The 24,347-nt window shown below is 54.2% G+C and overlaps 2 protein-coding genes across 2 annotated transcripts in view; both read right to left on the bottom strand.

Annotated features, from left to right (window-relative positions):
* Positions 1 to 22,628, bottom strand: part of LOC306766179 (transmembrane protein 50B) — a 41,757-nt gene extending 19,129 nt beyond the window's left edge. Inside the window, exons 1-6 of the mRNA XM_079253809.1 lie at positions 22,571 to 22,628; positions 21,293 to 21,455; positions 19,212 to 19,324; positions 15,893 to 15,960; positions 15,610 to 15,702; positions 14,915 to 14,972 (exon numbers count right to left, since the gene is read on the bottom strand). Coding sequence (XP_079109935.1) covers positions 14,915 to 14,972; positions 15,610 to 15,702; positions 15,893 to 15,960; positions 19,212 to 19,324; positions 21,293 to 21,391 — 431 coding nt within the window. The 5' untranslated portion in view covers positions 21,392 to 21,455; positions 22,571 to 22,628. The remainder of the gene's footprint in view (positions 1 to 14,914; positions 14,973 to 15,609; positions 15,703 to 15,892; positions 15,961 to 19,211; positions 19,325 to 21,292; positions 21,456 to 22,570) is intronic.
* A 484-nt stretch (positions 22,629 to 23,112) lies between these two features.
* Positions 23,113 to 24,347, bottom strand: part of LOC306766629 (cobalamin trafficking protein CblD-like) — a 47,534-nt gene continuing 46,299 nt past the window's right edge. Inside the window, exon 8 of the mRNA XM_079254431.1 lies at positions 23,113 to 23,669. Coding sequence (XP_079110557.1) covers positions 23,439 to 23,669 — 231 coding nt within the window. The 3' untranslated portion in view covers positions 23,113 to 23,438. The remainder of the gene's footprint in view (positions 23,670 to 24,347) is intronic.

Consider the following 24,347-nt stretch of genomic DNA (forward strand, 5'->3'; position numbering starts at 1 on the left):
AGTACTGGTGCTGTACTGGGGCCGTACTGGTGCCGTACTGGTACAGTACTGGTGCCGTACTGGTGCTGTACTGGTACAGTACTGGTGCCGTACTGGTACAGTACTGGTGCCGTACTGGTGCCGTACTGGTGCTGTACTGGTGCCGTAAAGGTACTGTACAGGTGCCGTACTGGTACTGTACTGGTGCCGTACTGGTGCCGTACTAGTACAGTACTAGTACAGTACTGGTGCCGTACTGGTGCTGTACTGGTACCGTACAGGTGCCGTACTGGTACCGTACAGGTGCCGTACTGGTACAGTACTGGTGCCGTACTGGTGCCGTACTGGTACAGTACTGGTGCCGTACTGGTGCCGTACTGGTACCGTACTGGTGCTGTACTGGTACAGTACTGGTGCCGTACTGGTACAGTACTGGTGCTGTACTGGTGCCGTACTGGTACCGTACTGGTGCTGTACTGGTGCCGTACTGGTACCGTACTGGTACCGTACTGGTACCGTACTGGTACAGTACTGGTGCCGTACTGGTGCCGTACTGGTGCCGTACTGGTGCTGTACTGGTACCGTACTGGTGCTGTACTGGTACCGTACTGGTGCCGTACTGGTGCCGTACTGGTACCGTACTGGTACAGTACTGGTGCTGTACTGGTGCTGTACTGGTACCGTACTGGTGCCGTACGGTACCAGTACAGCACCAGTATTGTACTAGTACGGCACCAGTACGGCACCAGTACTGTACCAGTACGGCACCAGTACTGTACCAGTACGGTACCAGTACAGCACCAGTACAGCACCAGTACGGTACCAGTACGGCACCAGTACGGCACCAGTACAGCACCAGTACGGCACCAGTACATCACCAGTACTGTACCAGTACGGTACCTGTACGGCACCAGTACTGTACCAGTACGGTACCTGTACGGCACCAGTACTGTACCAGTACTGTACCTGTACGGCACCAGTACGGCACCAGTACGGCACCAGTACGGCACCAGTACTGTACCTGTACGGCACCTGTACTGCACCAGTACGGCACCTGTACGGTACCAGTACGGCACCAGTACAGCACCAGTATTGTACTGGTACGGCACCAGTACGGCACCAGTACTGTACCAGTACGGCACCAGTACGGTACCAGTACGGCACCAGTACGGTACCAGTACGGCACCAGTACAGCACCAGTATTGTACTAGTACGGCACCAGTACGGCACCAGTACTGTACCAGTACAGCACCAGTACAGCACCAGTACGGTACCAGTACGGTACCAGTACGGCACCAGTACGGCACCAGTACGGCACCAGTACTGTACCAGTACGGCACCTGTACGGTACCAGTACGGCACCATTACGGTACCAGTACGGCACCTGTACGGTACCAGTACTTCACCAGTACGGCACCAGTACAGCACCAGTACGGCACCAGTACAGCACCAGTACTGTACTAGTACGGCACCAGTACAGCACCAGTACAGCACCAGTACGGCACCAGTACTGTACCAGTACAGCACCAGTACGGCACCAGTACGGCACGAGTACGGCACCTGTACAGCACCAGTACTGTACCAGTACAGCACCAGTACGGTACCAGTACAGCACCAGTACGGCACCAGTACTGTACCAGTACGGCACCAGTACTGTACCAGTACGGCACCAGTACAGCACCAGTACTGTACCAGTACAGCACCAGTACTGTACCAGTACGGTACCAGTACGGCACCAGTACGGTACCAGTACGGCACCAGTACGGCACCAGTACTGTACCAGTACGGCACCAGTACTGTACCAGTACTGTACCAATACGGCACCAGTACGGCACCAGTACGGCACCAGTACTGTACCAGTACGGCACCAGTACAGCACCAGTACTGTACCAGTGCTGTACTGGTACCGTACTGGTACCGTACTGGTACAGTACTGGTGCCGTACTGGTACAGTACTGGTGCCGTACTGGTGCCGTACTAGTACAATACTGGTGCTGTACTGGTGCCGTACTGGTACCGTACAGGTGCCGTACTGGTGCCGTACAGGTGCCGTACAGGTACAGTACTGGTGCCGTACTGGTGCCGTACTGGTGCCGTACAGGTACAGTACTGGTACAGTACTGGTGCCGTACAGGTACCGTACTGGTACAGTACTGGTGCCGTACAGGTACAGTACTGGTACAGTACTGGTGCCGTACTGGTGCCGTACTGGTGCTGTACTGGTGCTGTACTGGTGCCGTACTGGTACCGTACTGGTGCTGTACTGGTGCTGTACTGGTACCGTACTGGTGCTGTACTGGTACCGTACTGGTGCTGTACTGGTGCCGTACTGGTGCCGTACTGGTGCCGTACTGGTACCGTACTGGTGCCGTACTGGTACCGTACTGGTGCCGTACTGGTGCCGTACTGGTGCCGTACTGGTGCCGTACTGGTACCGTACTGGTACAGTACTGGTGCTGTACTGGTGCTGTACTGGTACCGTACTGGTGCCGTACTGGTACAGTACTGGTGCTGTACTGGTGCTGTACTGGTACAGTACTGGTGCCGTACTGGTGCCGTACTGGTGCCGTACTGGTACCGTACTGGTGCCGTATTGGTACAGTACTGGTACAGTACTGGTGCCGTACTGGTACAGTACTGGTACAGTACTGGTGCTGTACTGGGGCCGTACTGGTGCCGTACTGGTACAGTACTGGTGCCGTACTGGTGCTGTACTGGTACAGTACTGGTGCCGTACTGGTACAGTACTGGTGCCGTACTGGTGCCGTACTGGTGCCGTACTGGTGCCGTACAGGTACTGTACAGGTGCCGTACTGGTACTGTACTGGTGCCGTACTGGTGCCGTACTAGTACAGTACTAGTACAGTACTGGTGCCGTACTGGTGCTGTACTGGTACCGTACAGGTGCCGTACTGGTACCGTACAGGTGCCGTACTGGTACAGTACTGGTGCCGTACTGGTGCCGTACTGGTGCCGTACTGGTGCCGTACTGGTACCGTACTGGTGCTGTACTGGTACAGTACTGGTGCTGTACTGGTGCTGTACTGGTACAGTACTGGTACAGTACTGGTGCCGTACTGGTGCCGTACTAGTACAGTACTGGTGCCGTACTGGTGCCGTACTGGTACCGTACTGGTGCTGTACTGGTACAGTACTGGTGCTGTACTGGTGCTGTACTGGTACAGTACTGGTGCTGTACTGGTACAGTACTGGTGCCGTACTGGTGCCGTACTGGTGCTGTACTGGTGCCGTACTGGCACCGTACAGGTACTGTACAGGTACCGTACTGGTGCCGTACTGGCACCGTACAGGTACTGTACAGGTACCGTACTGGTGCTGTACAGGTGCCGTACTCGTGCCGTACTGGTGCCGTACTGGTGCTGTACTGGTGCCGTACTGGTGCCGTACTGGTGCTGTACTGGTGCCGTACTGGCACCGTACAGGTACTGTACAGGTACCGTACTGGTGCCGTACTGGCATCGTACAGGTACTGTACAGGTACCGTACTGGTGCTGTACAGGTGCCGTACTCGTGCCGTACTGGTGCCGTACTGGTGCTGTACTGGTACAGTACTGGTGCCGTACTGGTGCCGTACTAGTACAGTACTGGTGCCGTACTGGTGCCGTACTGGTGCCGTACTGGTGCAGTACTGGTACCCTACAGGTGCCGTACTGGTACCGTACTGGTGCCGTACTGGTACCGTACAGGTGCCATACTGGTACAGTACTGGTGCCGTACTGGTGCCGTACTGGTGCTGTACTGGTGCCGTAAAGGTACTGTACAGGTGCCGTACTGGTACTGTACTGGTGCCGTACTGGTGCCGTACTAGTACAGTACTAGTACAGTACTGGTGCCGTACTGGTGCTGTACTGGTACCGTACAGGTGCCGTACTGGTACCGTACAGGTGCCGTACTGGTACAGTACTGGTGCCGTACTGGTGCCGTACTGGTACAGTACTGGTGCCGTACTGGTGCCGTACTGGTACCGTACTGGTGCTGTACTGGTACAGTACTGGTGCCGTACTGGTACAGTACTGGTGCTGTACTGGTGCCGTACTGGTACCGTACTGGTGCTGTACTGGTGCCGTACTGGTACCGTACTGGTACCGTACTGGTACCGTACTGGTACAGTACTGGTGCCGTACTGGTGCCGTACTGGTGCCGTACTGGTGCTGTACTGGTACCGTACTGGTGCTGTACTGGTACCGTACTGGTGCCGTACTGGTGCCGTACTGGTACCGTACTGGTACAGTACTGGTGCTGTACTGGTGCTGTACTGGTACCGTACTGGTGCCGTACGGTACCAGTACAGCACCAGTATTGTACTAGTACGGCACCAGTACGGCACCAGTACTGTACCAGTACGGCACCAGTACTGTACCAGTACGGTACCAGTACGGTACCAGTACAGCACCAGTACAGCACCAGTACGGTACCAGTACGGCACCAGTACGGCACCAGTACAGCACCAGTACGGCACCAGTACATCACCAGTACTGTACCAGTACGGTACCTGTACGGCACCAGTACTGTACCAGTACGGTACCTGTACGGCACCAGTACTGTACCAGTACTGTACCTGTACGGCACCAGTACGGCACCAGTACGGCACCAGTACGGCACCAGTACTGTACCTGTACGGCACCTGTACTGCACCAGTACGGCACCTGTACGGTACCAGTACGGCACCAGTACAGCACCAGTATTGTACTGGTACGGCACCAGTACGGCACCAGTACTGTACCAGTACGGCACCAGTACGGTACCAGTACGGCACCAGTACGGTACCAGTACGGCACCAGTACAGCACCAGTATTGTACTAGTACGGCACCAGTACGGCACCAGTACTGTACCAGTACAGCACCAGTACAGCACCAGTACGGTACCAGTACGGTACCAGTACGGCACCAGTACGGCACCAGTACTGTACCAGTACGGCACCTGTACGGTACCAGTACGGCACCATTACGGTACCAGTACGGCACCTGTACGGTACCAGTACTTCACCAGTACGGCACCAGTACAGCACCAGTACGGCACCAGTACAGCACCAGTACTGTACTAGTACGGCACCAGTACAGCACCAGTACAGCACCAGTACGGCACCAGTACTGTACCAGTACAGCACCAGTACGGCACCAGTACGGCACGAGTACGGCACCTGTACAGCACCAGTACTGTACCAGTACAGCACCAGTACGGTACCAGTACAGCACCAGTACGGCACCAGTACTGTACCAGTACGGCACCAGTACTGTACCAGTACGGCACCAGTACAGCACCAGTACTGTACCAGTACAGCACCAGTACTGTACCAGTACGGTACCAGTACGGCACCAGTACGGTACCAGTACGGCACCAGTACGGCACCAGTACTGTACCAGTACGGCACCAGTACTGTACCAGTACTGTACCAATACGGCACCAGTACGGCACCAGTACGGCACCAGTACGGCACCAGTACTGTACCAGTACGGCACCAGTACAGCACCAGTACTGTACCAGTGCTGTACTGGTACCGTACTGGTACCGTACTGGTACAGTACTGGTGCCGTACTGGTACAGTACTGGTGCCGTACTGGTGCCGTACTAGTACAATACTGGTGCTGTACTGGTGCCGTACTGGTACCGTACAGGTGCCGTACTGGTGCCGTACAGGTGCCGTACAGGTACAGTACTGGTGCCGTACTGGTGCCGTACTGGTGCCGTACAGGTACAGTACTGGTACAGTACTGGTGCCGTACAGGTACCGTACTGGTACAGTACTGGTGCCGTACAGGTACAGTACTGGTACAGTACTGGTGCCGTACTGGTGCCGTACTGGTGCTGTACTGGTGCTGTACTGGTGCCGTACTGGTACCGTACTGGTGCTGTACTGGTGCTGTACTGGTACCGTACTGGTGCTGTACTGGTACCGTACTGGTGCTGTACTGGTGCCGTACTGGTGCCGTACTGGTGCTGTACTGGTACCGTACTGGTGCCGTACTGGTACCGTACTGGTGCCGTACTGGTGCCGTACTGGTGCCGTACTGGTGCCGTACTGGTACCGTACTGGTACAGTACTGGTGCTGTACTGGTGCTGTACTGGTACCGTACTGGTGCCGTACTGGTACAGTACTGGTGCTGTACTGGTGCTGTACTGGTACAGTACTGGTGCCGTACTGGTGCCGTACTGGTGCCGTACTGGTACCGTACTGGTGCCGTATTGGTACAGTACTGGTACAGTACTGGTGCCGTACTGGTACAGTACTGGTACAGTACTGGTGCTGTACTGGGGCCGTACTGGTGCCGTACTGGTACAGTACTGGTGCCGTACTGGTGCTGTACTGGTACAGTACTGGTGCCGTACTGGTACAGTACTGGTGCCGTACTGGTGCCGTACTGGTGCCGTACTGGTGCCGTACAGGTACTGTACAGGTGCCGTACTGGTACTGTACTGGTGCCGTACTGGTGCCGTACTAGTACAGTACTAGTACAGTACTGGTGCCGTACTGGTGCTGTACTGGTACCGTACAGGTGCCGTACTGGTACCGTACAGGTGCCGTACTGGTACCGTACAGGTGCCGTACTGGTACAGTACTGGTGCCGTACTGGTGCCGTACTGGTGCCGTACTGGTGCCGTACTGGTACCGTACTGGTGCTGTACTGGTACAGTACTGGTGCTGTACTGGTGCTGTACTGGTACAGTACTGGTACAGTACTGGTGCCGTACTGGTGCCGTACTAGTACAGTACTGGTGCCGTACTGGTGCCGTACTGGTACCGTACTGGTGCTGTACTGGTACAGTACTGGTGCTGTACTGGTGCTGTACTGGTACAGTACTGGTGCTGTACTGGTACAGTACTGGTGCCGTACTGGTGCCGTACTGGTGCTGTACTGGTGCCGTACTGGCACCGTACAGGTACTGTACAGGTACCGTACTGGTGCCGTACTGGCACCGTACAGGTACTGTACAGGTACCGTACTGGTGCTGTACAGGTGCCGTACTCGTGCCGTACTGGTGCCGTACTGGTGCTGTACTGGTGCCGTACTGGTGCCGTACTGGTGCTGTACTGGTGCCGTACTGGCACCGTACAGGTACTGTACAGGTACCGTACTGGTGCCGTACTGGCATCGTACAGGTACTGTACAGGTACCGTACTGGTGCTGTACAGGTGCCGTACTCGTGCCGTACTGGTGCCGTACTGGTGCTGTACTGGTACAGTACTGGTGCCGTACTGGTGCCGTACTAGTACAGTACTGGTGCCGTACTGGTGCCGTACTGGTGCCGTACTGGTGCAGTACTGGTACCCTACAGGTGCCGTACTGGTACCGTACTGGTGCCGTACTGGTACCGTACAGGTGCCATACTGGTACAGTACTGGTGCCGTACTGGTGCCGTACTGGTACAGTACTGGTGCCGTACTGGTACAGTACTGGTGCTGTACTGGTACAGTACTGGTGCCGTACTGGTGCCGTACTAGTACAATACTGGTGCTGTACTGGTGCCGTACTGGTACCGTACTGGTGCCGTACTGGTACAGTACTGGTGCCGTACTGGTGCCGTACTAGTACAATACTGGTGCTGTACTGGTGCTGTACTGGTACAGTACTGGTGCCGTACAGGTGCCGTACTGGTGCCGTACTGGTGCCGTACTGGTACAGTACTGGTGCCGTACTGGTGCCGTACTGGTGCCGTACAGGTGCCGTACTGGTGCCGTACTGGTGCCGTACTGGTACAGTACTGGTACAGTACTGGTGCCGTACTGGTACAGTACTGGTACAGTACTGGTGCCGTACTGGTACAGTACTGGTGCCGTACTGGTGCCGTACTGGTGCCGTACTGGTGCCGTACTGGTACCGTACTGGTACCGTACTGGTACAGTACTGGTGCTGTACTGGTACAGTACTGGTGCCGTACTGGTGCCGTACTGGTGCCGTACTGGTGCCGTACTGGTACCGTACAGGTACCGTACAGGTGCCGTACAGGTGCCGTACTCGTGCCGTACTGGTGCCGTACTGGTGCCGTACTGGTGCCGTACAGGTGCCGTACTGGTGCCGTACTGGTGCCGTACTGGTGCCGTACTGGTGCCGTACAGGTACAGTACTGGTGCCGTACTGGTGCCGTACTGGTGCCGTACAGGTACAGTACAGGTACAGTACTGGTGCCGTACAGGTACCGTACTGGTACAGTACTGGTGCCGTACAGGTACCGTACTGGTACAGTACTGGTGCCGTACTGGTGCCGTACTGGTGCCGTACTGGTGCTGTACTGGTGCCGTACTGGTACCGTACTGGTGCCGTACTGGTACCGTACTGGTGCTGTACTGGTACCGTACTGGTACAGTACTGGTGCCGTACTGGTGCCGTACTGGTACAGTACTGGTACAGTACTGGTGCCGTACTGGTACAGTACTGGTACCGTACTGGTACAGTACTGGTGCTGTACTGGTACAGTACTGGTGCCGTACTGGTGCTGTACTGGTGCCGTACTGGTGCCGTACTGGTACCGTACAGGTACCGTACAGGTGCCGTACTCGTGCCGTACTGGTGCCGTACTGGTGCTGTACTGGTACAGTACTGGTGCCGTACTGGTGCTGTACTGGTGCCGTACTGGTGCCGTACTAGTACAGTACTGGTGCTGTACTGGTGCCGTACTGGTGCTGTACTGGTGCCGTACTGGTGCCGTACTGGTGCAGTACTGGTACTGTACAGGTGCCGTACTGGTACCGTAATGGTGCCGTACTGGTACCGTACAGGTGCCGTACTGGTAAAGTACTGGTGCCGTACTGGTGCCGTACTGGTGCCGTACTGGTGCCGTACTGGTGCCGTACTGGTACCGTACTGGTGCTGTACTGGTGCTGTACTGGTACAGTACTGGTGCCGTACTGGTGCCGTACTAGTACAATACTGGTGCTGTACTGGTGCCGTACTGGTACCGTACTGGTGCCGTACTGGTACAGTACTGGTGCCGTACTGGTACAGTACTGGTGCCATACTGGTGCCGTACTAGTACAATACTGGTGCTGTACTGGTGCCGTACTGGTACCGTACAGGTGCCGTACAGGTACAGTACTGGTGCCGTACTGGTGCCGTACTGGTGCCGTACAGGTACAGTACTGGTACAGTACTGGTGCCGTACAGGTACCGTACTGGTACAGTACTGGTGCCGTACAGGTACCGTACAGGTACCGTACTGGTACAGTACTGGTGATGTACTGGTGCCGTACTGGTGCTGTACTGGTGCTGTACTAGTGCCGTACTGGTACCGTACTGGTGCTGTACTGGTGCTGTACTGGTACCGTACTGGTACCGTACTGGTACCGTACTGGTGCCGTACCGGTACAGTACTGGTGCCGTACTAGTACAATACTGGTGCTGTACTGGTGCCGTACTGGTACCGTACAGGTGCCGTACTGGTGCCGTACAGGTGCCGTACAGGTACAGTACTGGTGCCGTACTGGTGCCGTACTGGTGCCGTACAGGTACAGTACTGGTACAGTACTGGTGCCGTACAGGTACCGTACTGGTACAGTACTGGTGCCGTACAGGTACCGTACTGGTACAGTACTGGTGCCGTACTGGTGCCGTACTGGTGCTGTACTGGTGCTGTACTGGTGCCGTACTGGTACCGTACTGGTGCTGTACTGGTGCTGTACTGGTACCGTACTGGTACCGTACTGGTGCCGTACTGGTACCGTACTGGTACAGTACTGGTGCCGTACTGGTGCCGTACTGGTGCTGTACTGGTGCCGTACTGGTGCCGTACTGGTACCGTACTGGTGCTGTACAGGTGCCGTACTCGTGCCGTACTGGTGCCGTACTGGTGCTGTACTGGTACAGTACTGGTGCCGTACTGGTGCTGTACTGGTGCCGTACTAGTACAGTACTGGTGCTGTACTGGTGCCGTACTGGTGCTGTACTGGTGCCGTACTGGTGCAGTACTGGTACCGTAATGGTGCCGTACTGGTACCGTACAGGTGCCGTACTGGTACAGTACTGGTGCCGTACTGGTGTCGTACTGGTGCCGTACTGGTACCGTACTGGTACCGTACTGGTGCTGTACTGGTGCTGTACTGGTACAGTACTGGTGCCGTACTGGTGCCGTACTAGTACAATACTGGTGCTGTACTGGTGCCGTACTGGTACCGTACTGGTGCCGTACTGGTACCGTACTGGTGCCGTACTGGTACAGTACTGGTGCCGTACTGGTGCCGTACCAGTACAATACTGGTGCCGTACTGGTGCCGTACTGGTACCGTACTGGTGCCGTACTGGTACCGTACAGGTGCCGTACAGGTACAGTACTGGTGCCGTACTGGTGCCGTACTGGTGCCGTACTGGTGCCGTACTGGTGCCGTACAGGTACAGTACTGGTACAGTACTGGTGCCGTACAGGTACCGTACTGGTACAGTACTGGTGCCGTACAGGTACCGTACTGGTACAGTACTGGTGATGTACTGGTGCCGTACTGGTGCTGTACTGGTGCCGTACTGGTGCCGTACTGGTACCGTACTGGTGCTGTACTGGTGCTGTACTGGTACCGTACTGGTACCGTACTGGTACAGTACTGGTGCCGTACTGGTACAGTACTGGTGCCGTACTGGTGCCGTACTAGTACAATACTGGTGCTGTACTGGTGCCGTACTGGTACCGTACAGGTGCCGTACTGGTGCCGTACAGGTGCCGTACAGGTACAGTACTGGTGCCGTACTGGTGCCGTACTGGTGCCGTACTGGTGCCGTACAGGTACAGTACTGGTACAGTACTGGTGCCGTACAGGTACCGTACTGGTACAGTACTGGTGCCGTACAGGTACAGTACTGGTACAGTACTGGTGCCGTACTGGTGCTGTACTGGTGCTGTACTGGTGCCGTACTGGTACCGTACTGGTGCTGTACTGGTGCTGTACTGGTACCGTACTGGTACCGTACTGGTGCTGTACTGGTACCGTACTGGTGCTGTACTGGTGCCGTACTGGTGCCGTACTGGTGCTGTACTGGTACCGTACTGGTGCTGTACTGGTACCGTACTGGTGCCGTACTGGTGCCGTACTGGTACCGTACTGGTACAGTACTGGTGCTGTACTGGTGCTGTACTGGTACCGTACTGGTGCCGTACTGGTGCCGTACTGGTGCTGTACTGGTGCTGTACTGGTACAGTACTGGTGCCGTACTGGTGCCGTACTGGTGCCGTACTGGTACCGTACTGGTGCCGTATTGGTACAGTACTGGTACAGTACTGGTGCCGTACTGGTACAGTACTGGTACAGTACTGGTGCCGTACTGGTACAGTACTGGTACAGTACTGGTGCTGTACTGGGGCCGTACTGGTGCCGTACTGGTACAGTACTGGTGCCGTACTGGTGCTGTACTGGTACAGTACTGGTGCCGTACTGGTACAGTACTGGTGCCGTACTGGTGCCGTACTGGTGCTGTACTGGTGCCGTACAGGTACTGTACAGGTGCCGTACTGGTACTGTACTGGTGCCGTACTGGTGCCGTACTAGTACAGTACTAGTACAGTACTGGTGCCGTACAGGTGCCGTACTGGTACCGTACAGGTGCCGTACTGGTACAGTACTGGTGCCGTACTGGTGCCGTACTGGTACAGTACTGGTGCCGTACTGGTGCCGTACTGGTACCGTACTGGTGCTGTACTGGTACAGTACTGGTGCCGTACTGGTACAGTACTGGTGCCGTACTGGTGCCGTACTAGTACAGTACTGGTGCTGTACTGGTGCCGTACTGGTACAGTACTGGTGCCGTACTGGTACAGTACTGGTGCTGTACTGGTGCTGTACTGGTACAGTACTGGTGCTGTACTGGTACCGTACTGGTGCTGTACTGGTACCGTACTGGTGCTGTACTGGTACCGTACAGGTACTGTACTGGTACCGTACAGGTACTGTACAGGTACCGTACAGGTACCGTACTGGTGCCGTACTGGTGCCGTACTGGTACCGTACAGGTACCGTACTGGTGCTGTACAGGTGCCGTACTCGTGCCGTACTCGTGCCGTACTGGTGCCGTACTGGTGCTGTACTGGTGCCGTACTGGTGCCGTACTAGTACAGTACTGGTGCTGTACTGGTGCCGTACTGGTGCCGTACTGGTGCAGTGCTGGTACCGTACAGGTGCCGTACTGGTACCGTAATGGTGCCGTACTGGTACCGTACAGGTGCCGTACTGGTACAGTACTGGTGCCGTACTGGTGCCGTACTGGTGCCGTACTGGTACAGTACTGGTGCCGTACTGGTGCCGTACTGGTACCGTACTGGTGCCGTACTGGTACAGTACTGGTGCTGTACTGGTGCTGTACTGGTACAGTACTGGTGCCGTACTGGTGCCGTACTAGTACAATACTGGTGCTGTACTGGTGCCGTACTGGTACCGTACTGGTGCCGTACTGGTACAGTACTGGTGCCGTACTGGTGCCGTACTGGTACAATACTGGTGCCGTACAGGTGCTGTACTGGTACAGTACTGGTGCCGTACTGGTGCCGTACTGGTACGGTACAGGTGCCGTACTGGTGCCGTACAGGTGCCGTACTGGTACCGTACAGGTGCCGTACAGGTACCGTACAGGTGCCGTACAGGTGCCGTACAGGTACCGTACTGGTGCCGTACTGGTGCCGTACTGGTACCGTACTGGTGCCGTATTGGTACAGTACTGGTACAGTACTGGTGCCGTACTGGTACAGTACTGGTACAGTACTGGTGCTGTACTGGGGCCGTACTGGTGCCGTACTGGTACAGTACTGGTGCCGTACTGGTGCTGTACTGGTACAGTACTGGTGCCGTACTGGTACAGTACTGGTGCCGTACTGGTGCCGTACTGGTGCTGTACTGGTGCCGTACAGGTACTGTACAGGTGCCGTACTGGTGCTGTACTGGTACCGTACAGGTGCCGTACTGGTACCGTACAGGTGCCGTACTGGTACAGTACTGGTGCCGTACTGGTGCCGTACTGGTACAGTACTGGTGCCGTACTGGTGCCGTACTGGTACCGTACTGGTGCTGTACTGGTACAGTACTGGTGCCGTACTGGTACAGTACTGGTGCCGTACTGGTGCCGTACTAGTACAGTACTGGTGCTGTACTGGTGCCGTACTGGTACAGTACTGGTGCCGTACTGGTACAGTACTGGTGCTGTACTGGTGCTGTACTGGTACAGTACTGGTGCTGTACTGGTACCGTACTGGTGCTGTACTGGTACCGTACTGGTGCTGTACTGGTACAGTACTGGTGCTGTACTGGTGCTGTACTGGTACAGTACTGGTGCCGTACTGGTGCCGTACTGGTACCGTACAGGTACCGTACTGGTGCTGTACAGGTGCCGTACTCGTGCCGTACTGGTGCCGTACTGGTGCTGTACTGGTGCCGTACTGGTGCCGTACTAGTACAGTACTGGTGCTGTACTGGTGCCGTACTGGTGCCGTACTGGTGCAGTGCTGGTACCGTACAGGTGCCGTACTGGTACCGTACAGGTGCCGTACTGGTACCGTACAGGTGCCGTACTGGTACAGTACTGGTACAGTACTGGTGCCGTACTGGTGCCGTACTGGTACCGTACTGGTGCCGTACTGGTACAGTACTGGTGCTGTACTGGTGCTGTACTGGTACAGTACTGGTGCCGTACTGGTGCCGTACTAGTACAATACTGGTGCTGTACTGGTGCCGTACTGGTACCGTACTGGTGCCGTACTGGTACAGTACTGGTGCCGTACTGGTGCCGTACTGGTACAATACTGGTGCCGTACAGGTGCTGTACTGGTACAGTACTGGTGCCGTACTGGTGCCGTACTGGTACGGTACAGGTGCCGTACTGGTGCCGTACAGGTGCCGTACTGGTACCGTACAGGTGCCGTACAGGTACCGTACAGGTGCCGTACTGGTGCCGTACTGGTACCGTACTGGTGCTGTACTGGTACAGTACTGGTGCTGTACTGGTACAGTACTGGTGCTGTACTGGTGCCGTACTGGTACAGTACTGGTGCCGTACTGGTACAGTACTGGTGCCGTACTGGTGCTGTACTGGTACAGTACTGGTGCCGTACTGGTGCTGTACTGGTACAGTACTGGTGCTGTACTGGTACAGTACTGGTGCTGTACTGGTACAGTACTGGTGCCGTACTGGTGCCGTACTGGTGCTGTACTGGTGCTGTACTGGTACCGTACTGGTACTGTACTGGTGCCGTACTGGTGCCGTACTAGTACAGTACTAGTACAGTACTGGTGCCGTACTGGTGCTGTACTGGTACCGTACAGGTGCTGTACTGGTACAGTACAGGTGCCGTACTGGTGCCGTACTGGTACTGTACTGGTGCCGTACTGGTACTGTACTGGTGCCGTACTGGTGCCGTACTAGTACAGTACTGGTGCCGTACTGGTGCTGTACTGGTACAGTACTGGTGCTGTACTGGTACAGTACAGGTGCCGTACTGGTGCCGTACTGGTACTGTACTGGTGCCGTACTGGTACTGTACTGGTGCCTTACTGGTGCCGTACTAGTACAGTACTGGTGCCGTACAGGTGCTGTACTGGTACCGTACAGGTGCCGTACTGGTACAGTACTGGTGCCGTACTGGTACAGTACTGGTGCCGTACTGGTGCCGTACTGGTGCCGTACTGGTACTGTACAGGTACTGTACTGGTACCGTACTCGTGCCGTACTGGTGCTGTACTGGTGCTGTACTGGTGCCGTACTGGTGCCGTACTGGTTCTGTACTGGTGCCGTACTGGTGCCGTACTGGTACCGTACTGGTACAGTACTGGTGCCGTACTGGTACCGTACTGGTACAGTACTGGTGCTGTACTGGTGCCGTACTGGTGCTGTACTGGTGCTGTACTGGTGCCGTACTGGTACAGTACTGGTGCTGTACTGGTGCCGTACTGGTGCCGGCTGTTTACATGGACATAGAACGTCTCTATGGCGGTCTCCTGGTGAACTTACCTGAAGAAGATGAAGGCGTTCTGGAAGAACACAGCGAGGCCTGGAGCCACGTCTTTCTCTGACAAAGGAAAGCAGAGACTGACGTCACTTCATACGCGTCATATTAATGTCCTCGTGAAGACAGCGGCGCCCTGCAGCCTGCAGAGCCGCCGGCGATCAGACACCTGTCTAGGGAACAGGAGGTCAGCATGTTCTGGAGAAGACTCCCGCTGAGGAACCACACTGAGGACAACACAAACAACACAGAGCTGCATTTCCAGAAGAACGTCCTGCAGCAGACTGGAGCCGACATCAAACTGGGCCAGTTAGAGAGGAAACATGATCCCATCCCAGCTGGGAAAACCTGGAATAAATGAGACCTGTGAAGAGTTTATCCAGAGAGGAACCTCCTCCTTCCACCAATGTACTGCGTTCTGCTGCTGGTCGGCGCTCCTCTCCACGCCAACCGGACCACGAAGATGAATGTCTTCCCCGGTTTGGCTGGGATGGAGGTCTTCCTTCTGGTGCAGTAGGACTGCATCCGGACCCCGGCAGGTCAGGAATGAGTTGGACTGAAGCTGAAGCACATCTTTAATGTGCTTTGCTCAACTTCTGTTCTGAACGTCCTTCATAAACAACCTGAAGTTATTTCATGCTCGGAAGACGACGGTATTCCGGTTACCATGCCAACCAAAATGCAACGATGAAAGACTCACTTGGCACCACGTATCCACCAAACAGGATCCAGATGGAGGCGATGAGAGCGCCGAACATCATCATGAAGCCGATGAAGAGCCACAGACGTGCTCCTGGAAAACAAACCAAATGAAAATCCACCAATCAGCTTCCTCCTTTCAGTCACAGCGACAGATCCACACTGGGGTTCTGGACTACAGCTGGTCCTCCTGAAAGCCAGTGGATCAAGTTGGATTCATCCATATCGAACCATGCAGCGTCGTTTTAACACATCTCAGACCCATCAGCCAGACTGTGACTCACCTGTCCTGCCCAGGCAGCCCTCCCCGTAGGTGTCCCCTCTCACCTGGCCGTTGGAAACCGCATTAATCCTGAAAACACACACAGCAGGTCCAGTAATGCACCAGTCCAGTTTAATGACCATTAAACCACCTGACTCCCAGCATGCATCACCAGCTGGTTTCTATAAAAGTTCAAAACACATCAGATCCCACAAAAAGAGTAAAATCCAGTTCCACCAGTTCCACACTGCCAGATCTTTTCAGGTGTCAGGATCAGATTTTAACTCTGAGGGATGAAATCCCCCTCCCTGAGCCGTCACCTTATTGTGGTGGAGGGGTTTGTGCGTCCCGAAGATCCTAGCAGCTATGTTGTCGGGGGCTTTATGCCCCTGGTAGGGTCACCCATGGCAAACAGGTGTCTAGGGGAGGGACCAGACCAAGCACGGCTCATAGACCCCTATGAAAACAACAAACCTGGGCATAAATATTCCCTTGCCCGGACGCAGGTTACCGGGACCCCCTTCTGGAGCCAGGCCTGGAGGTGAGGCACGAGAGCGAGCGTCTGGTGGCCGGGCCTTTACCCATGGGGCCCGGTCGGGCTCAGCCCGAAAGGGTTACATGGGCCCCACCTCCCGTGGGCTCACCATCTGCGGGAGGAGCCGTAGGGGTCGGGTGCAATGTGAGCTGGGCGGCAGCAAGGGGCGGGGACCCTGGCGGTCCGATCCCCGGCTGCAGAAGCTGGCTCTAGGGACGTGGAACGTCACCTCTCTGGTGGGGAAGGAGCCTGAGCTTGTGCGCGAGGTTGAGCGGTTCCGGCTAGATATAGTTGGACTCACCTCGACGCATGGCTTGGGCTCTGGAACCAGAACCCTCGAGAGGGGCTGGACCTTCTTCCACTCTGGAGTTGCTCATGGTGAGAGGCGCCGAGCAGGTGTGGGCATTCTCATCAGCCCCCAGCTTGGTGCCTGCACGTTGGGGTTTACCCCGGTGGATGAAAGGGTAGTTTCCCTCCGCCTCCGGGTGGGGGGACGGGTCCTGACTGTTGTCTGTGCTTATGCACCGAACAGCAGTTCAGAGTACCCACCCTTTCTGGAGTCCTTGGAGGGAGTGCTGGAGGGTGCTCCTTCTGGGGACTCCATTGTTCTGCTGGGGGACTTCAATGCTCACGTGGGCAATGACAGTGAGACCTGGAGGGGAGTGATTGGGAGGCATGGTCCCCCCCCTCTGAACCCAAATGGTGTTTTGTTATTGGACTTCTGTGCTCGTCATGGATTGTCTATAACGAACACCATGTTCCAACATAAGAGTGTCCATATGTACACCTGGCATCAGGATTCCCTGGGCTGCAGGTCAATGATCGACTTTGTAGTCGTATCGTCGGACCTGCGGCCACATGCCTTGGACACTCGGGTGAAGAGGGGGGCGGAGCTTCAGCTGATCACCACCTGGTGGTAAGTTGGCTCAGATGGTGGGGGAGGAAGCCGGTCAGATCTGGCAGGCCCAAACGTGTTGTGAGGGTCTGCTGGGAACGTCTGGCTGAGTCCCCCGTCAGAGCGAGCTTCAACTCCCACCTTCAGCAGAGCTTCAACCATGTCCCGAGTGAGGCGGGGGACATTGAGTCCGAATGGGCTGTGTTCCGTGCCTCTATTGCTGAGGCGGCCAGCCGGAGCTGTGGCCGTAGGGTCGTTGGTGCCTGTCGTTGCGGTAATCCCAGGACTCGTTGGTGGACACCAGCAGTGAGGGATGCCGTCAAGCTGAAGAAGGAGTCCTATCGGGCCTTCTTGGCCTGTGGGACTCTGGAGGCAGCTGATGGGTACCGGCGGGCTAAGCGGCATGCGGCTTCGGCTGTTGCCGAGGCAAAAATTCGGGCATGGAAGGAGTTCGGCGAGGCCATGGAGAAAGACTTCCGGACGGCTTCGAGGAGATTCTGGTCCACCATCCGGCGGCTCAGGAGGGGGAAGCAGTGCTCCATCAACACTGTGTACAGTGGAGATGGGGAGCTGCTGACCTCAACTCGGGACGTTGTGGGTCGGTGGAGGGAATACTTCGAAGACCTCCTCAATCCTACCAACATGTCTTCCCATGAGGGAGCAGAGCTGGGGGACTCAGGGGTGGACTCTCCTATCTCTGGGGCTGAAGTCGCTAAGGTGGTCAAAAAGCTCCTTGGCGGCAAGGCCCCGGGGGTGGATGAGATCCGCCCGGAGTTCCTTAAGGCTCTGGATGCTGTGGGGCTGTCCTGGCTGACACGCCTCTGCAGCATCGCGTGGACATCGGGGGCAGTACCGCTGGATTGGCAGACTGGGGTGGTGGTCCCCCTTTTTAAGAAGGGGGACCGGAGGGTGTGTTCCAATTACAGGGGAATCACACTCCTCAGCCTCCCTGGTAAGGTCTATTCAGGGGTCCTGGAGAGGAGGGTCCGCCGGATAGTTGAATCCCGGATTGAGGAGGAGCAGTGTGGTTTTCGTCCTGATCGCGGAACAGTGGACCAGCTCTATACCCTCTTTGGGGTCCTGGAGGGGGCATGGGAGTTTGCCCAACCAGTCTACATGTGCTTTGTGGACCTGGAGAAGGCATTCGACCGTGTCCCCGGGGGCTCCTGTGGGGGGTACTCCGGGAGTATGGGGTCCCGGACGCCCTTGTACGAGCTGTCCGGTCCCTGTACGACAGGTGTCAGAGCTTGGTCCGCATTGCCGGTAGTAAGTCGGATTTGTTTCCGGTGAGGGTTGGACTCCACCAAGGCTGCCCTTTATCACCGATTCTGTTCATAACTTATATGGACAGAATTTCTAGGCGCAGCCGAGGTGTTGAGGGGATCCGGCTTGGTGGCCTCAGGATTGGGTCCCTGCTTTTTGCAGATGACGTGGTCCTGTTGGCTTCATTCGCTGCCGAGTGTGAAGCGGCTGGGATGGGAATCAGCACCTCCAAATCTGAGACCATGGTCCTCAGCCAGAATAGGGTGGATTGCCCTCTCCGGGTCGGGAGTCAGGTCCTGCCTCAAGTGGAGGAGTTTAAATATCTCGGGGTCTTGTTCACGAGTGAGGGAAGGATGGAGCGTGAGATGGACAGATGGATCGGTGCGGTGTCTGCAGTAATGCGGACTCTGCGCCGGTCAAACCCCTAGAACCCCTAAAAACCTGTGAAACCCTTGATACCCCAAGCTACTGTTTTATGTTTTCGGTTGTTTTTATTGTAAACATCCTGGCGGTGAGAGTTCCACACGACTGGTCCTGATGGGAGAAGAGACAGACGTCTGTGACATCTGATGGAGGCCCAATGGTTCGTCCATAGCTGTAACTATCAGTAATTAATATGTCTTATTCTAGCTGCTGTCTAATACTTACATGAAGAAGGCTATGGTGGAGAAGACGCCACATGTGTGGAAGGCGTGGTTCATCTGTTCCTGGGATGGATACGTCACTGCCGCGTCAATCATGATCCACCATCCTGTGAAGAACTGCAGGACAAAAACCAGCTAAAACCAGTTAAAACCAGACACTGACAGAAACCAACTGAAACCAGTTAAAATCGGAAATGAAGCCAGACATACGAACAGAAACCAGCTGAAACCAGTTCAAGCCGGACGTGAAGCCAGACATACGGACAGAAACCAGCTGAAACCAGTTAAAAGCGGACGTGAAGCCAGACATATAGACAGAAACCAGCTGAAACCAGTTAAAAGCGGACGTGAAGCCAGACATATAGACAGAAACCAGCTGAAACCAGTTAAAACCGGACATGAAGCCAGACATACGGACAGAAACCAGTTCAAACCGGACGTGAAGCCAGACATACGAACAGAAACCAGCTGAAACCAGTTAAAACCAGACACTGACAGAAACCAGCTGAAACCAGTTAAAATCGGAAATGAAGCCAGACTTACAAACAGAAACCAGCTTAAACCAGTTCAAGCCGGACGTGAAGCCAGACATACGAACAGAATACAGCTGAAACCAGTTCAAACCGGACTTGAAGCCAGACATACAGACAGAAACCAGCTGAAACCAGTTAAAAGCGGACATGAAGCCAGACATACGGACAGAATACAGCTGAAACCAGTTAAAAGCGGACATGAAGCCAGACATATAGACAGAAACCAGCTGAAACCAGTTAAAAGCGGACATGAAGCCAGACATATAGACAGAAACCAGCTGAAACCAGTTAAAAGCGGACATGAAGCCAGACATACGGACAGAAACCAGTTAAAAGCGGACATGAAGCCAGACATATAGACAGAAACCAGCTGAAACCAGTTAAAAGCGGACGTGAAGCCAGACATATAGACAGAAACCAGCTGAAACCAGTTAAAAGCGGACATGAAGCCAGACATATAGACAGAAACCAGCTGAAACCAGTTAAAAGCGGACATGAAGCCAGACATATAGACAGAAACCAGCTGAAACCAGTTAAAAGCGGACGTGAAGCCAGACATATAGACAGAAACCAGCTGAAACCAGTGAAAAGCGGACATGAAGCCAGACATACGGACAGAAACCAGCTGAAACCAGTTAAAAGCGGACGTGAAGCCAGACATATAGACAGAAACCAGCTGAAACCAGTGAAAAGCGGACATGAAGCCAGACATATAGACAGAAACCAGCTGAAACCAGTGAAAAGCGGACATGAAGCCAGACATACGGACAGAAACCAGCTGAAACCAGTTAAAAGCGGACATGAAGCCAGACATACGGACAGAAACCAGTTCAAACCGGACGTGAAGCCAGACATATAGACAGAAACCAGCTGAAACCAGTTCAAACCGGACGTGAAGCCAGACATACGGACAGAAACCAGCTGAAACCTGTTAAAAGCGGACGTGAAGCCAGACATACGGACAGAAACCAGCTGAAACCAGTTAAAACTGGACGTGAAGCCAGACTTACGGACAGAACCAGGATCGTTCCAGTTTACAGGGTCTAAATGTAAACATTTGTTCCAAGAAACTTCTGGATCCTGGTCCAGGTTCTGGAGAGGATCCGACCCTCCATCAGACCCATTGAGGTCCAGGTTCTGGGGAGGATCTGACCCTCCATCAGACATGTTGAGGTGCAGTTTCTGAGAGGATCCGACCCTCCATCAGACCCATTGAGGTCCAGTATCTGGGGAGGATTCGGCCCTCCATCAAACCGGCTTCCAGAGACCTTCAGTCCAGTTCTTGGGTCATGTGACCTCAGCGTTTTTTCTGGCTTCTGGACAGTCACGTTTCCATGGAAACAGTTTCTGACAAGGCCTCGGACCAGCTGGAGGTCCAGATGGATCTTTCAGGTACTGGATCCAGTTTTTGGGTCTGATCTTTGCTGGTTTTCAGATGATATTAAACAAACAGAACATGATGCGTCTTTGTGACAAAGATCCAGTTTAAACCGGTTCTTTGCTGACCTGATCATGTCCTGGGAAGTGATCTGGTCTCACAGCATCCACTCACCAGAACTCCGGCCGCCACGGAAGCCACGGCGTTCCTCCTCTCCCCCCAGTCGATGCACTCGCAGTCAGGCCAGCGGAAGTTATCCAGGAAGCCAGCCATCTGCAGCGGTTTCCTCTCGCTGATCCTCTGGGCTCGGATGGTCAGCAGATGCTGGAGAAGCTCCCTGTACGAGACAGACACCAAGTCAACCCCCTGCGTGATCTCTGACCTCCCGCAGACTGATCTCTGCACCTGAGGAGACGTCAGATGAGGCCGATGGTAACGTTAGCTTGCTTTTGACATTTCATCATCAGGATGATGTGCTGCTTCTGCACCATCTGCTGGAGTCTCTCAGCGACGATCGTACACTTCTCATCGTTTAAACTCGTCTCATCTTGCAGCCTGGAAAGCAGTCGGTAAAGTCAGTCTGAATTTACCAACTGCTCACCCGGAAATCAGCCTTTCAGTGGAACCGGAGCCCATTCCTACAGCACACATGAGGTGCAAGCAACACACACACATCTATCCATCTACAATCCAGAACAGGAAGAACATTCTGAACACTACCATCCAGAACAAGAATGTCCATCATCACAGCAAGAGTACAAACACCACATTGTAGTGAAGACACTGGTGATTCATGATCAATGGATCAGGAATCTGATGGTGGATCCATATCAGATGGATGTAGGACCAGAACATGGTCTGCTGGCTGCAGGTCTGAGCTCGCTGAGATTTTCTAGCTTAACGAAGACAAAGTCAGTTGTATTCTGAGCTGCTCTACAGGATAGAAATTAAACTAAAACTCTTTATTTATCGCAGAGGGGAAATAAAGAATATAAATATAATAATGACATAATTAGGGGAATGTAAGGCTTTTTTCCGGAGGCTGCTGTTGGCAGGAATGATCCTGATGGTTCTGTTTTCATTCTCATATTGAAAATCCGAGCTGTGAACAGCTGGATGCACATCTGGATGATGGGATGAGGGAACGCGGTTCACATGGCAACAGCATCTTCATCATTCCGGCTCAAAGGGACACTTCTGGACGTGGGAGACAGTTCATCACAGCAGCCAAACGATCTTGTTTCCTATCTGATGAGACGGTCTGGAACCTGACCTGACTTGAACCTTCATCAAAGCTCCGCTGCAGATCGTGAGCTAACGGTGCTAACGCATTAGCCTCAGCTAGAAACCGGAAGCTCTTAAAGAGCTGGCAAAGACAGGAAAAACACAAAAACAATGGGAATAAAGACAAAACTGTCCGCTGTCCATTGTAAAAGATTAATTATTGTATACCTGATGTGATGCTGCAGTACACCTTTACCGGAGGCTTCTTCTTCCTGAGTTTTACTGACGGTTGCTGAAACACGAACTTTACCGCCACCTACCGGCCAGGCAAGTGGTATTGAAATAAAATAAAACAAAATAAACTAAAATAAAACAGTTGACCTGCTTACTGAGGTGAGCCAGAACGTAATACATGGAGTGAGAAGCCAGATGTAAAGCTTGGTTTCATCACTGGGTGGGTGCTCCATGCCTTCATAACAGTTGCATGAAGGATTGGGAACCAGGGTTGTAACCTAGTTACCCAATTCAGACAAACTACATCATGTATAATTCATCTTTTCTTTGACACTAATCCTTTTAGCTTACAAGTTGTTCCCATTCATCTTGGAAGTCAGAATTCCTGACTTATCAGCTGGAAAATGATCCGTAACGTTCCCAACGTCAGACTGGATTCACCAGCCTTGACGTCCAACATGGCTGCTGTGTGCAGGTTTTTCTGTGATGGTCACTGCTTTAAGTAACAGAAGGAGTCAGAGAGGACAAGTGCTGCATTTCCTTTATTGTGATGAAGGATGAGCCGCTGAGACCTGAACATAGGAACAGATAAAACGTTGTGAGGTTAGCGCGGGCTCCTGCTGATGTCTGGGTGTTGTTGGCAGGAAATGCCTCGCATGAGAGGACGACGTTGGCTCAGTTCCCGGTCTCAGAAACCTTCTAACATAATGCTGCTTGTGAGAAACTACATCCGCTTCGGACAGAGACAACTGCTGGCTTTCAGAAAACAGTGAGATGTGACATATTAGTGATTAACGGGTTTCTCTAACGTGACTCAAATCGTTTCAGATTTACAGCATTTTTATAAAACTACTGAACACCATCACACAGCAGCGCAGATCCTTTCCCGTCCCCGAGTCTGACAACTGCTCTGCAGCTTCACATCGAGGCTGCTGGGTGGGGCATTGGTGAATATCGTCCCTACGAACACGTGTGTCCCCCACACAGGATGTCGGATCACTCTGCAGCAGCCCAGGTCTTCAATCTGAAAGCCGAGGTGCCGGTACCGGTCATCGGTCTCAAACAGCGTGTTGTTGGTGTACGTTCCAAAGAACTGAGGAGAAAACATGAGAAACAAGATGTCAGTGGAGAGGAGAGACTCTGATCACCACCACGACGTCCGTCTCATCACTGCAGGGCCAAAACTCTGGGAGCTAGTGGGCTCAAGCTAATCTACTAAGAACTAAAGGGGTTTTTATTCACATGTAAATCTCCTTTAGTCCATGTCCATCCAACTCGGCGGTTCCCAAACCTTCTGAACCATGAGACAACAACCTGGTGTTGGCCACCCCTCCCTCGCCTCTGACAGATGGTTGGTCCTCTTCTCACCGTCAGCCTGAAAACTGTCAGAATCTCCATGAATCAGAAGGATGAAGCGTTTCCAGTGGGTTCGGTGCACCACTGGAATAAAACACCTACAGGCCCAAAATCCAGGTAGCTTGTGTCTGATAACACCAGAAACTACAGAAGCTTCAGTAGGTATAGACTCCTTATAGGACACGGTGGCAGATGGGTTGAACAGCAAGCGTACGGGACAGGTTACCGGTGGCTCGACATGAAACACTCGACGCTCCGGGAAAACCAACCGGCGATGCTGCTGTCAGACACAGCTAGCTTCCTGGCAACTGATCGGACAAAATGCTTGATTTGGAGAAAACGTCTCGCAGCGCTCAAGAGGTCGGGACCGTCTTTGTGAATGAATGATCTGATGTGTGTCGATGGAATGATGTGG

The sequence above is a fragment of the Telmatherina bonti genome, assembly GCF_933228915.1.
Source record: "Telmatherina bonti genome assembly, chromosome: 15".
Taxonomy (NCBI): Eukaryota; Metazoa; Chordata; class Actinopteri; order Atheriniformes; family Telmatherinidae; genus Telmatherina; species Telmatherina bonti.